Genomic DNA, 15031 nt, shown 5'->3' with positions numbered 1-15031 from the left:
GTATTTGCTATATTCTGGCTGTGTCTCTCAGGAGAGATCTACATCCGTATCCTGACGGCATGCACTTCATCGCTTTATCCATATTGTCTAATTGGGTGGCTGTATATGTATGGGCCACATGTGGATCAGGCTCTGAATGGGTGTTCCTTCTGTGTCTGTTTTAATCTTTGCCTCTCTATTCCCTGCCAAGGGTATTCTTGTTCCCCTTTTAAAGAAGGAGTGAAGCATTCACATTTTGATCATCCGTCTTGAGTTTCATTTGTTCTATGCATCAAGGGTAATTCAAGCATTTGGGCTAATAGCCACTTATCAATGAGTGCATACCATGTGTGTTTTTCTGTGATTGGGTTGCCTCACTCAGGATGATATTTTCAAGTTCCAACCATTTGCCTACGAATTTCATAAAGTCATTGTTTTTGATAGCTGAGTAATATTCCATTGTGTAGATGTACCACATTTTCTGTATCCATTCCTCTGTTGAAGGGCATCTGAGTTCTTTCCAGCTTCTGGCTATTATAAATAAGGCTGCTATGAACATAGTGGAGCACGTGTCTTTTTTATATGTCGGGGCAACTTTTGGGTATGTGCCCAAGAGAGGTATAGCTGGATCCTCAGGCAGTTCAATGTCCAATTTTCTGAGGAACCTCCAGACTGATTTCCAGTATGGTTGCACCAGTCTGCTTTCCCACCAACAATGGAGGTGTGTTCCTCTTTCTCCACATCCTCGCCAGCATTTGCTGTCACCTGAGTTTTTGATCTTACCCATTCTCACTGGTGTGAGGTGAAATCTCAGGGTTGTTTTGATTTGCATTTCCATTATGACTAAAGATGTTGAACATTACTTTAGGTGTTTCTCAGCCATTTCGCCTTCCTCAGCTGTGAATTCTTTGTTTAGCTCTGAACCCCATTTTTAATAGGGTTATTTGTATCACTGCGGTCTAACTTCTTGAGTTCTTTGTATATTTTGGATGTAAGGCCTCTATCTGTTGTAGGATTGGTAAAGATCTTTTCCCAATCTGTTGGTGGCCGTTTTGTCCTACCCACAGTGTCCTTTGCCTTACAGAAGCTTTGCAGTTTTATGAGATCCCATTTGTCGATTCTTGATCTTAGAGCATAAGCCATTGGTGTTTTGTTCAGGAAATTTTTTCCAGTGCCCATGTGTTCCAGATGCTTCCCTAGTTTTTCTTCTATTAGTTTGAGTGTATCTGGTTTGATGTGGAGGTCCTTTATACACTTGGACTTAAGCTCTGTACAGGGTGATAAGCATGGATCAATCTGCATTCTTCTACATGTTGACCTCCAGTTGAACCAGCACCATTTGCTGAAAATGCTATCTTTTTTCCATTGGATGGTTTTGGCTCCTTTGTCAAAAATCAAGTGCCCATAGGTGTGTGGGTTCATTTCTGGGTCTTCAATTCTGTTTCATTGGTCTATCTGTCTGTCTCTGTTCCAATACCATGCAGTTTTTATCATTATTGCTCTGTAATAGTGCTTGAGTTCAGGGATAGTGATTCCTCCTGAAGTCCTTTTATTGTTGAGGATAGTTTTAGCTGTCTTGGGCTTTTTGTTGATGAATTTGCAAATTGTTCTTTCTAACTCTTTGAAGAACTGGATTGGTCTTTTGATGGGGATTGCATTGAATCTGTAGATCGCTTTTGGTAAGATGGCCATTTTTACTATATTAATCCTGCCAATCCATGAGCATGGAAGATCTTTCCATCTTCTGAGGTCTTCTTCCATTTCTTTCTTCAGAGTCTTGAAGTTCTCATTGTACAGATCTTTTACTTGCTTGGATAAAGTCACACCGAGGTACTTTATATTATTTGGATCTATTATGAAGGGTGTTATTTCCCTAATTTCTTTCTCAGCTTTTTCTCTTTTGTGTAGAGGAAGGCTACTGATTTATTTGAGTTAATTTTATACCCAGCCACTTTGCTGAAGTTGTTTATCAGCTTTTGTAGTTCTCTGGTGGAACTTTTGGGATCACTTAAATGTACTATCATATCATCTGCAAATAGTGATATTTTGACTTCTTCTTTTCCCATCTGTATCCCCTTGACTTCCATTTGTTGTCTGATTGCTCTGGCTAGAACTTCAAGAACTATATTGAATAAGTAGGGAGAGAGTGGGCAGCCTTGTCCAGTCCCTGATTTTAGTGGGATTGCTTCAAGTTTCTCTCCATTTAGTTTAATGTTAGCAACTAGTTTGCTGTATATGGCTTTTACTATGTTTAGGTATGGGCCTTGAATTCCTATTCTTTCCAGGACTTTTATCATGAAGTGGTGTTGAATTTTGTCAAATGCTTTCTCAGCATCTAATGAAATGATCATGTGGTTCTGTTCTTTCAGTTTTTTTATATAATGGATCACGTTGATGGTTTTCCGTATATTAAACCATCCCTGCATGCCTGGGATGAGCCTACTTGATCATGGTGGATGATTGTTTTGATGTGCTCTTGGATTTGGTTTGCCAGATATTTATTGAGTATTCTTGCGTCGATATTCATAAGGGAAATTGTTCTGAGGTTCTGTTTCTTTGTTGGGTCTTTGTGTGGTTTAGGTATAAGAGTAATTGTGGCTTCATAGAAGGAATTCGGTACTGCTCCATTTGTTTCATTTTTGTGGAATAGTTTGGAGAATATTGGTATGAGGTCTTCTATGAAGGTCTGATAGAATTCTGCACTGAATCCGTCTGGACCTGGGCCCTTTTTGGTTGGGAGACCTTTAATGACTGCTTCTATTTCCTTAGGAGTTATGGGGTTGTTTATCTGGTTTATCTGTTCCTGATTTAACTTTGGTACCTGGTATCTGTCTAGGAAATTGTCCATTTCCTGCAGATTTTCAAGTTTTGTTGAATACAGGCTTTTATACTAAGATCTGATGATTTTTTGAATTTCGTCTGAATCTGTAGTTATGTCTCCCTTTCATTTCTGATTTTGTTAATTTGGACACACTCTCTGCGTCCTCTAGTTAGTCTGGCTAACGGTTTATCTATCTTGTTCATTTTCTCAAAGAACCAACTTTTGGTTCTGTTGATTCTTTCTATGTTCCTTTTTGTTTCTACTTGGTTGATTTCAGCTCTGAGTTTGATTATTTCCTGCATTCTACTCCTCCTGGGTGTGTTTGCTTCTTTTTGTTCTAGAGCGTTTAGGGGTGTTGTCAAGCTGCTGACATATGCTCTTTCCTGTTTCTTTCTGCAGGCACTCAGCGTTATGAGTTTCCTCATAGCACAGCTTTCATTGTCTCCCATAAGTTTGGGTATGTTGTACCTTCGTTTTCATTAAATTCTAAGCAGTCTTTAATTTCTTTCTTTATTTCTTCCTTGACCTGGTTATCATTGAATAGAGCATTGTTTAATTTCCACGTATATGTAGACATTTTTCCATTATTGTTATTGAAGACCAACTTTAGGCCATGGTGGTCTGATAAGATGCATGGGATTATTTCTATCTTTCTGTACCTGTTGAGGCCCGTTTTTTGACCAATTGTATGGTCAATTTTGGAGAAAGTACCATGAGGAGCTGAGAAGAAGGTATATCCTTTTGCTTTAGGATAGAATGTTCTATAAATATACGTTAAATCCATTTGGCTCATGACTTCTCTTAATCTGTCTAGGTCTCTGTTTAATTTCTTTTTCCATGATCTGTCCATTGATGAGAGTGGGGTGTTGAAATCTCCTACTATTATTGTGTGAGGTGCAATGTGTGTTTTGAGCTTTAGTAAGGTTTCTTTTATGTATGTAGGTGCCCTTGTATTTGGGGCATAGATATTTAGGATTGAGAGTTCATCTTGGTGGATTTTTCCTTTGATGAATATAAAGTGTCCTTCCTTATCTTTTTTGATGACTTTTGGTTGAAAATTGATTTTATTTGACATTAGAATGGCTACTTCAGCTTGCTTCTTCTGACCATTTGCTTGGAAAGTTCTTTTCCAGCCTTTCACTCTGAGTTAGTGTCTGTCTTTGTCTCTGAGGTGTGTTTCCTCAGTAGGCAGCAGAATGCAGGGTCTCGTTGCGTATCCAGTTTGTTAATCTATGTCTTTTCATTGGGGAGTTGAGGCCATTGATGTTGAAAGATATTAAGGAATAGTGATTATTGCTTCCTGATATATTCATATTTGGATATGAGGTTATGTTTGTGTGCTTTTCTTCTCTTTGTTTTGTTGCCAAGACGATTAGTTTCTTGCTTCGTCTAGGGTATCTCCTGCCTCCTTATGTTGGGCTTTACCATTTATTATCCTTTATAGTGCAGGATTTGTAGAAAGATATTGTGTAAATTTGGTTTTGTCCTGGAATATCTTGGTTTCTTCATCTATGTTAATTGAGAGTTTTGCAGGATACAGTAACCTGGGCTGGCATTTGTGTTCTCTTAGGTTCTGTATGACATCTCTCCAGGATCTTCTGGATTTTATAGTTTCTGGCGAAAAGTCTGTGTGATTCTGATAGGTCTGCCTTTATGTTACTTGATCTTTTTCCCTTACTGCTTTTAATATTCTTTCTTTATTTTGTGCGTTTGGTGTTTTGACTATTATGTGACGGGAGCTGTTTCTTTTCTGGTCCAATCTATTTGGAGTTCTGTAGGCTTCTTGTATGCTTATGGGTATCTCTTTCTTTAGGTTAGGGAAGATTTCTTCTATGATTTTGTTGAAGATATTTACTGGTCCTTTGAGCTGGGAGTCTTCACTCTCTTCTATACCTATTATCCTTAGGTTTGATCTTCTCATTGAGTCCTGGATTTCCTATATGTTTTGGACCAGTAGCTTTTTCCGCTTTACATTATCTTTGACTGTAGAGTCGATGATTTCTATGGAATCTTCTGCTCCTGAGATTCTCTCTTCCATATCTTGTATTCTGTTGGTGAAGCTTGTATCTACAGCTCCTTGTCTCTTCTTTAGGTTTTGTATATCCAGGGTTGTTTCCATGTGTTCTTTCTTGATTGCTTCTATTTCCATTTTCAATTCCTTCAACTGTTTGATTGTGTTTTCCTGGAATTCTTTCAGGGATTTTTGTGACTCCTCTCTATGGGCTTCTACTTGTTTATTTATGTTTTCCTGGAATTCTTTTAGGGATTTTTGCGATTCCTCTCTATCGGCTTCTACTTGTTCTCTAAGGGAGTTATTCACGTCTTTCTGGAAGTTCTCCAGCATCATGATCAAATATGATTTTGAAACTAGATCTTGCTTTTCTGGTGTGTTTGGATATTCCGTGTTTGCTTTGGTGGGAGTATTGGGCTCCGATGATCCCATGTAGTCTTGGTTTCTGTTGCTTGGGTTTCTGTGCTTGCCTCTCGCCATCAGATTATCTCTAGTGTTACTTTGTTCTGCTATTTCTGACAGTGGCTAGACTGTCCTATATGCCTGTGTTTCAGGAGTGCTGTAGACCTGTTTTCCTGTTTTCTTTCAGCCAGTTATGGGAACAGAGTGTTCTGCTTTGGGGCGTGTAGTTTTTCCTATCTACAGGTCTTCAGCTGTTCCTGTGGGTCTGTGCCCTGAATTCACCAGGTAGGTCACTTGGAGCAGAAAAGTTGGTCTTACCTGTGATCCGGAGGCTCAAGGTTGCTCATGGGGTGTTGCTTATGAGCTCTCCGCGGCGGCAGCCACCAGGAAGTTCTGAGCTGCACTTTCCCAGAGCTTCTGTGCACCAGGGTTCCAGATGGCGTTTGGTGTTTTCCTCTGGAGTCAGTAATGTGTGCAGAGTGCAGTCTCTTCTGGTTTCCCAGGCATGTCTGCCTCTCTGAAGGTTTAGCTCTCCCTCCCACGGGATTTGGGTGCAGAGAACTGTTTATATGGTCGGTCCCTTCAGGTTCCGGCGGTGTCTCAGATGCCAAAAGAAAGCACTGTTGTTCTACTCTGTTTCCAGCTCTGTCTCTCTATTGAAATCTTAAACCTCATCCTGGCAACAGTTTTACTACAAAACAGCCCCACCACCTACTCCTTTTGAAAATAATTCAGCGCTCTGCACAGCAAGCATAATGTGAGCCTATGGGGCTGTTGACATTCAAGCCACCACAGAGGTGCTGGATGAGGTCTTAATATACATCCTGTAAGTGTAGCAATAGTCATGATGTTACAGAATAGTTGACGATACTGTGCCCTCCTCCCAGATTGCGTTGTTTACTTATAAACAAATTTCTACTAATTGCTGTGGTTCAGCCTTTGCACAGACCTTTAATCTCTCAAACTGGAATGTAGACATTTCCTTAGTACCCACCCTTAATGCTAAGTAATCAATGTAACCTTAGTTTATAGAATGAAGCACCTCGTTTAAAAGTGATGCTTAATTGCATGAAAGAGAAGGTGATTATCCAGAGAAAGATTTGGTATAAAGAATATTCCCATCTCTCTCACGAAGGAATAAGAAAAGTGGCTACTTGAGGGGTAGTGCAGCAGAAAGTACAAAAAGACGGGGGAGAGAGAGAGAGAGAGAGAGAGAGAGAGAGAGAGAGAGAGGAGGGAGGGAGGGGCGGAGGGAGGGAGGTGGCCTTTTTACTTGTAGAGTTTTAGAGAGAAATATTGCAGAATGAACCATAGAATATGAAGGAAAGTGAATATTACAAAATCACTATTTAGAGGAAGAGCAGAGCAAAACATCAAAGGCCAAGAGTCACATTTTGTCCTTTCTATTTATATATTTCCATCTTACAAGGAAAAATGACTTTAGGTAGCAAAGAGCAGAAGAAATCTAAGTATAAACCTAAAGAGATCCACAGTAAAGACTTTGAAAAACTCTGGGCCAATTACTCAAGCAGACAGGAAGCAGACTTCACTGAATGTCACTGAATGTAGTGCTAACTTTCGACAGAATACACAAATAGTTTGGGGACTATGAATCCAGGTTCTGACATTATCAGAAGGGTGATAGAATGAATAAAATCAGTAAATTTTCAATCAAAAGTATCACTGCTAATTTTCGTTTTAGGATGAAAAATATAAAACAGATAATTTCTATGCTGTGTCTTCTGAGCATAGAAATTCTATTCCTAAGGCTACTGCTGATCGTGAAGCTTCCACCTCTACTGCTGACAGCCTGGATGCTGCCGAGCCTGACCCGACAAATTCTACAAATGCTACTGACTGTCTGGCTGCTCTTGAGCATGAGCTGACTAATTCCAACAACACTGCTGACTGTCTGGCTGACCTTGAGCCTGATCCGACTATTTCTACCAATGCCGCTGACTTTCAGGCTGCTGTTGCACCAGAGCCAACTATGTCCACCCACCCTGCTGACTGTCTGCCTGATGTGGAACCAGAGCCAACTATGTCCACCCACCCTGCTGACACTCTGGCTGCTCTTGATCCTGAGCTGACTAATTTCAACATCACTGCTGACTGTCTGGCTGACCATGAGCCTGAGCCAAACATGTCCACCCACCCTGCTGACAGTCTGCCTGATGTGGCACCAGAGCCAACTATGTCCAATCACCCTGCTGACACTCTGGCTGCTCTTGAGCCTGAACTGACTAATTCCAACAACACTGCTGACTGTCTGGCTGACCTTGAGCCTGATACGACGATTTCTACCAATGCCGCTGACTTTCAGGCTGCTGTTGCACCAGAGCCTGCTATGTCCACCAACCCTGCTGACAGTATGGCAGCTGTTGAGCCTGAGCCGACTATGTCCACCCACCCTGCTGACATTCTGACTGCTGATGAGCCTGAACATAATAATTCTACCAAAGCTGCTGACTGTCTGGCTGACCTTGAGCCTGAGCCAAAAATGTCCACCCACCCTGCTGACAGTCTGCCTGATGTGGAACCAGAGCCAACTATGTCCACCCACCCTGCTGACACTTTGGCTGCTCTAGAGCCTGAGCTGACCAATTTCAACAACACTGCTGACTGTCTGGCTGACCTTGAGCCTGATCCGACTATTTCTACCAATGCCACTGACTTTCAGGCTGCTGTTGCACCAGAGCCAACTATGTCCACCCACCCTGCTGACTGTCTGCCTGATGTGGAACCAGAGCCAACTATGTCCACCCACCCTGCTGACACTCTGGCTGCTCTTGAGCCTGAGCTGACTAATTTCAACAACACTGCTGACTGTCTGGCTGACCCTGAGCCTGATCCAACAATTTCTACCAATGCCGCAGACTGTCGGGCTGCTGTTGCACCAGAGCCCGCTATGTCCACCAACCCTGCTGACAGTATGGCAGCTGTTGAGCCTGAGCCGACTATGTCCACCCACCCTGCTGACATTATGACTGCTGACGATCCTGCACATAATACTTCTACCAAAGCTGCTGACTGTCTGGCTGACCTTGAGCCTGAGCCAAACATGTCCACCCACCCTGCTGACAGTCTGCCTGATGTGGAACCAGAGCCAACTATGTCCAATCACCCTGCTGACACACTGGCTGCTCTTGAGCCTGAGTCGACTAAATCCTCCAATGCTGCTGACTGTCTGGCCTATGTTGAGCCAGAGCCAGCTATGTCCACCCACCGTGCCGACAGTCTGGCTGCTCTTGAGCATGAGCTGTCTCATGCCAACAAAGATGCTGACTGTCTGGCTTCTCTCAAGGCTGAGCTGATTAATTCCACCAATGCTACTGATTGTCTGGCTTCTGTTGGGACTGAGGCAACCATGTCCACCCAGCCTACTGACAATTTGGCAGCTGTTGAGCCTGAACATAATAATTCCACCAATACTGCTGACGGTAAGGACTCTGTTGAACAAGAGCCAGCTAAGCCCACCTACCGTGCCGACAGTCTGGCTGCTCTTGAGCATGAGCTGACTAATTCCAACAACACTGCTGACTGTCTGGCTTCTCAGAAGGCTGAGTCAATTGATTCTACCAATGCTACTGATTGTTTGGCTTCTGTTGGGACTGAGACAACTATGTCCACCCACCCTGCTGACAATATGGCTACTGATGAGCTTGAGCCTACACATTCCACCAATGCTGCTTACTTTCTGGCCGCTCTTGAGCCCCAGTCGACTAATTCCTCCAATGCTGCTGATATTCTGGCTTCTGTTGGGTCTGAGACAACCATGTCTACCCACCTTGCTGATATTCCTATTGCTCATGAGCCTGACTATAATGATTCTACCAATGCTGCTGACAGTCTGGACTCCGTTGAGCCAGAGCCAGCTATGTCCACCCACCGTGCCGACAGTCTGGCTGCTCTTGAGCATGAGCTGTCTCATGCCAACAAAGCTGCTGACTGTCTGGCTTCTCTCAAGGCTGAGCCAACCATGTCCACCCAGCCTGCTGACAGTTCGGCAGCTGTTGAGCCTGAGCCTACAATTTCCACCAGAGCTGCTGATTGTCTGGCTACTGTTCCGCCGGAGCTAACAAGGTCAACCCACCCTGCTGCCTGTCTGGACTCTGTTCAGCCTGAGTCATCTATGTCCACACACCCTGCTGATAATATGGCTACTGATGAGCTTGAGCCTACAAATTCGACGAACGCTACTTACTGTCTGGCTGCTCTTGAGCCTGAGTCGACTAAATCCTCCAATGCTGCTGACTGTCTGGCCTATGTTGAGCCAGAGCCAGGTATGTCCACCCACCGTGCCGACAGTCTGGCTGCACTTGAGCATGAGCTGTCTCATGCCAACAAAGATGCTGACTGTCTGCCTTCTCTCAAGACTGAGCTGATTAATTCCATCAATGCTACTGATTGTCTGGCTTCTGTTGGGCCTGAGACAACCAGGTCCACCCAGCCTGCTGACAGTGTGGCAGCTGTTGAGCCTGAACATAATAGTTCCAACAATGCTGCTGACGGTCTGGACTCTGTTGAACAAGAGCCAGCTAAGCCCACCTACCGTGCCGACAGTCTGGCTGCTCTTGAGCATGAGCTGACTAATTCCAACAACACTGCTGACTGTCTGGCTTCTCAGAAGGCTGAGTCAATTGATTCTACCAATGCTACTGATTGTTTGGCTTCTGTTGGGACTGAGACAACTATGTCCACCCACCCTGCTGACAATATGGCTACTGATGAGCTTGAGCCTACACATTCCACCAATGCTGCTTACTTTCTGGCCGCTCTTGAGCCCCAGTCGACTAATTCCTCCAATGCTGCTGATATTCTGGCTTCTGTTGGGTCTGAGACAACCATGTCTACCCACCTTGCTGATATTCCTATTGCTCATGAGCCTGACTATAATGATTCTACCAATGCTGCTGACAGTCTGGACTCCGTTGAGCCAGAGCCAGCTATGTCCACCCACCGTGCCGACAGTCTGGCTGCTCTTGAGCATGAGCTGTCTCATGCCAACAAAGCTGCTGACTGTCTGGCTTCTCTCAAGGCTGAGCCAACCATGTCCACCCAGCCTGCTGACAGTTCGGCAGCTGTTGAGCCTGAGCCTACAATTTCCACCAGAGCTGCTGATTGTCTGGCTACTGTTCCGCCGGAGCTAACTAGGTCAACCCACCCTGCTGCCTGTCTGGACTCTGTTCAGCCTGAGTCATCTATGTCCACACACCCTGCTGATAATATGGCTACTGATGAGCTTGAGCCTACAAATTCGACGAACGCTACTTACTGTCTGGCTGCTCTTGAGCCTGAGTCGACTAAATCCTCCAATGCTGCTGACTGTCTGGCCTATGTTGAGCCAGAGCCAGGTATGTCCACCCACCGTGCCGACAGTCTGGCTGCACTTGAGCATGAGCTGTCTCATGCCAACAAAGATGCTGACTGTCTGCCTTCTCTCAAGACTGAGCTGATTAATTCCATCAATGCTACTGATTGTCTGGCTTCTGTTGGGCCTGAGACAACCAGGTCCACCCAGCCTGCTGACAGTGTGGCAGCTGTTGAGCCTGAACATAATAGTTCCAACAATGCTGCTGACGGTCTGGACTCTGATGAACAAGAGCCAGCTAAGCCCACCCACCGTGCCGACAGTCTGGCTGCTCTTGAGCATGAGCTGACTAATTCCAACAACACTGCTGACTGTCTGGCTTCTCAGAAGGCTGAGTCAATTGATTCTACCAATGCTACTGATTGTTTGGCTTCTGTTGGGACTGAGACAACTATGTCCACCCACCCTGCTGACAATATGGCTACGGATGAGCTTGAGCCTACACATTCCACCAATGCTGCTTACTTTCTGGCCGCTCTTGAGCCCCAGTCGACTAATTCCTCCAATGCTGCTGATATTCTGGCTTCTGTTGGGTCTGAGACAACCATGTCTACCCACCTTGCTGATATTCCTATTGCTCATGAGCCTGACTATAATGATTCTACCAATGCTGCTGACAGTCTGGACTCCGTTGAGCCAGAGCCAGCTATGTCCACCCACCATGCCGACAGTCTGGCTGCTCTTGAACATGAGCTGTCTCATGCCAACAAAGCTGCTGACTGTCTGGCTTCTCTCAAGGCTGAGCCAACCATGTCCACCCAGCCTGCTGACAGTTCGGCAGCTGTTGAGCCTGAGCCTACAATTTCCACCAGAGCTGCTGATTTTCTGGCTACTGTTCTGCCAGAGCTAACTAGGTCAAACCACCCTGCTGACTGTCTGGACTCTGTTCAGCCTGAGACATCTATGTCCACACACCCTGCTGATAATATGGCTACTGATGAGCTTGAGCCTACAATTTCAACCAACGCTGCTTACTCTCTGGCTGCTCTTGAGCCTAAGTCGACTAAATCCTCCAATTCTGCTGACTGTCTGGCCTATGTTGAGCCAGAGCCAGGTATGTCCACCCACCGTGCCGACAGTCTGGCTGCTCTTGAGCATGAGCTGTCTCATGTCAACAAAGATGCTGACTGTCTGGCTTCTCTCAAGGCTGAGCTGATTAATTCCATCAATGCTACTGATTGTCTGGCTTCTGTTGGGACTGAGACAACCATGTCCACCCAGCCTACTGACAGTTTGGCAGCTGTTGAGACTGAACATAATTCCACCAATGCTGCTGATGGTCTGGACTCTGTTGAACAAGAGCCAGCTAAGCCCACCCACCGTGCCGACAGTCTGGCTGCTCTTGAGCATGAGCTGACTAATTCCAACAACACTGCTGACTGTCTGGCTTCTCAGAAGGCTGAGTCAATTGATTCTACCAATGCTACTGATTGTTTGGCTTCTGTTGGGACTGAGACAACTATGTCCACCCACCCTGCTGACAATATGGCTACTGATGAGCTTGAGCCTACACATTCCACCAATGCTGCTTACTGTCTGGCTGCTCTTGAGCCTGAGTCTACTAAATCCTCCAGTGCTGCTGACTGCCTGGCCTATGTTGAGCCAGAGCCAGCTATGTCCACCCACCGTGCCGACACTCTGGCTGCTCTTGAGCATGAGCTGTCTCATGACAACAAAGATGCTGGCTGTCTGGCTTCTCTCAAGGCTGAGCTGATTAATTCCACCAATGCTACTGATTGTCTGCCTTCTGTTGGGACTGAGACAACCATGTCCACCCAGCCTGCTGACAGTTTGGCAGCTGTTGAGCCTGAACATAATAATTCTACCAATGCTGCTGACGGTCTGGACTCTATTGAACAAGAGCCAGCTATGCCCACCCACCGTTCCGACAGTCTGGCTGCTCTTGAGCATGAGCTGTCTCATGCCAATAAAGCTGCTGACTGTCTGGCTTCTCTCAAGGCTGAGCCAACCATGTCCACCCAGCCTGCTGACACTTTGGCATCTGTTGAGCCTGAGCCTACTTTTTCCACCAAAGCTGCTGATTGTCTGGCTACTGTTCAGCCTGAGCTAACTAGGTCAAACCACCCTGCTGACTGTCTGGATTCTGTTCAGCCTGAGTCATCTATGTCCCCACACCCTGCTTACAGTTTGGTAGCTATTGAGCCTGAACTGACTAATTCCACCAAAGCTTCTGACTTTCTGGGTGCTGTTGATCCCGAGTCAACCAAATCCATCCACCCTGCTGACAGTATGGCAGTTGATGAGCCTGAGCTGCCTAATTCCAACATTGCTGCTGACTGTCTGGACGACCTTGAGCCTGATAGGACTATTTCTACCAATGCCGCTGACTGTCAGGCTGCTGTTGGGTCTGAGACAACCCTGTCCACCCAGCCTGCTGACAGTTTGGCAGCTGTTGAGCCTAAGCCGACTAATTCCACCAAAGCTGCTGACTGTCTGGACTCTGCTGAGCCAGAGCCAACTATGGCCACCCACCATGCTGACATTCTGACTGCTGTTGAGCCTGAACATACTAATTGCTCCAGTACTGCTGACTGTCTGCCTGCTGTTCAGCCTGAGTCCAGTATGTCCACCCACCCTGCTGACAGTATGGCTGCTATTGATGCTGAGCCTACAGATCCTGCCATTGTTGCTGACTGTCTGGCTGCTCTTGAACCTCGGCTGTCTCTTACATGTGCTGCTGACAGTAGTGTGTTAGTTGAGAGTCATGACTCAGGACCAGCTAGTCACATTGGATTGGATTATGTAGTTGATTTACCTCTTTACAAGGAGAGTACAAGGTACAAACCCCATGCTGACCCAGAGCCCACTCCTGGTTCCTGCACTTGTTATTCCCTTGACTCCATTCAAATGACTAGCCTGACTCTTTTGATATCCCTTAGTGAAGAAGAAATATTTGATTCTGCTACTTCAGATGAGGAATCTTCTTTTACTCCTGACGTAGAAGAAGGTCTGCCTGCTACTCAGGGTGCTGAGGATATTTTTCATGCTTCCGCACGAGCTGAACCAATAAACCACAGCTTGAACCTTCTCAGGGAGAGTGGATATCTTCGGGCAACAGAGATACCACGCATACCTTTTTTGCTCTTCATATGGCTTATATCCTCACTTTTATCCATCATAACATGGATGAAAATCCAAATTCAACAAGCATGGCATGAAGAAAATGGCCAAGGAGCTCCCACTAAGAAGAGAGTCGGACCAGGTAAGTTAAACTAAAATAGTAGCTTAAAATAGATTAAGATTGTTTTACTAGAAACCTAGGTCTCTTTTGTTAATAAATTTCATACTTCTATAGGGCTATTTACGCATAACCTAGAACCTGAAAAATTTATTTTTTCTCAATTTATAGAAAATAATTTTCATAATGTAACAAATCCAGTTTAGAGAAATACAACTGACCAGGTAATATTTTTTCCTACTTGGATGTTTCCTATTCTAGAATGAGGAGATTATTGTCACTTCCAGTGAAAACATGTGTTTCCTGAATGACTAAGCCGGGAAAACTTCCTGTTAAATGTTATTGTCTATTTAATGCTGTCATTCTGAACTCTGACTTCTGAAGTTAGCATAGCCTTTGACCGCAACATTCCAAAAGAAGCAACTTCTGAGATTAAAAATAACAAGAGAAGCATCCACCTTCTCACTGTTTCTCTCTACATTGATCCAGATGATAATGACACTGATGTTGTTGATGCTGGGCATGACAATATCACCAGTGATGTGCCTGATGATACTGTTAATAATTCTTCTTTTTCTTCTAGTGGCTGCGGCTCCTGATCCCTAGACCCTTGATGCTCCTCCAGGATCGATTGGAATATCAAAACACAGTCTGTGTGGGAGAATTGATCATATATATAAATTTTAAAATAAAATGTTCAGTCTAATTGTAGACTGAAGTAAAAATTGATTGTTTCATTGGAGTCTCAGTTGTGCCATGTGATGCTTCCTGGAAACTTTTTTCAATTATTTTCAATTTTAATATTTACTTATTTACTTTACATCCTGCTCACTGCCCCCTCCCTGTCAGCCTCTCCCATAATTGTTCCCTTGTGCCCCACTCTCCTTCTCCTCTCAGTGGGTAGGGGCCATTTGGTTATCTTCCCACCCTGGAACATGAAGTCTCTGTGAGACTAATCCCTTCCTCTCCCACTGAGTCAGAGGACACAATCTAGCTAGAAGAACCTATTCTGCATACAGGCAACATCCTTTAGGATAACCCATGCTGTAATTGTTTGGGACTCACACAAAGATCAAGCTGCACATCTCCTACCTATGTGTGTGGAGGCTTAGGACCAGCCTCTGTATGTTCTTTGGTTGGTGGTTCAGTCTCTAAGAGCCCTAAGAGTCCAGGTCAGTTGATTTGGTTAGTCTTCCTGTGGCGTTCTTATCGTCTGAGGGACTGCAATCCTTCCACTTATTTTTCCAT

The 15031-nt window shown here is 44.8% G+C and overlaps 1 protein-coding gene across 1 annotated transcript in view; it reads left to right on the top strand.

Moving 5' to 3' along the window:
- Positions 1-14507, top strand: part of Potem (POTE ankyrin domain family member M) — a 41584-nt gene extending 27077 nt beyond the window's left edge. Inside the window, exons 9-11 of the mRNA XM_087589404.1 lie at positions 6916-13382; positions 13485-13807; positions 14367-14507. Of these exons, the coding sequence (XP_087445530.1) occupies positions 6916-13382; positions 13485-13807; positions 14367-14389 (6813 nt within the window). The 3' untranslated portion in view covers positions 14390-14507. The remainder of the gene's footprint in view (positions 1-6915; positions 13383-13484; positions 13808-14366) is intronic.
- Positions 14508-15031: the final 524 nt, after the last annotated feature.

The sequence above is a fragment of the Rattus norvegicus genome, chromosome 16 (assembly GCF_021556685.1).
Source record: "Rattus norvegicus strain SHRSP/BbbUtx chromosome 16, alternate assembly SHRSP_T2T, whole genome shotgun sequence".
Classification (NCBI taxonomy): Eukaryota; Metazoa; Chordata; class Mammalia; order Rodentia; family Muridae; genus Rattus; species Rattus norvegicus.
This window is presented reverse-complemented; position numbering and strand designations above follow the sequence as displayed.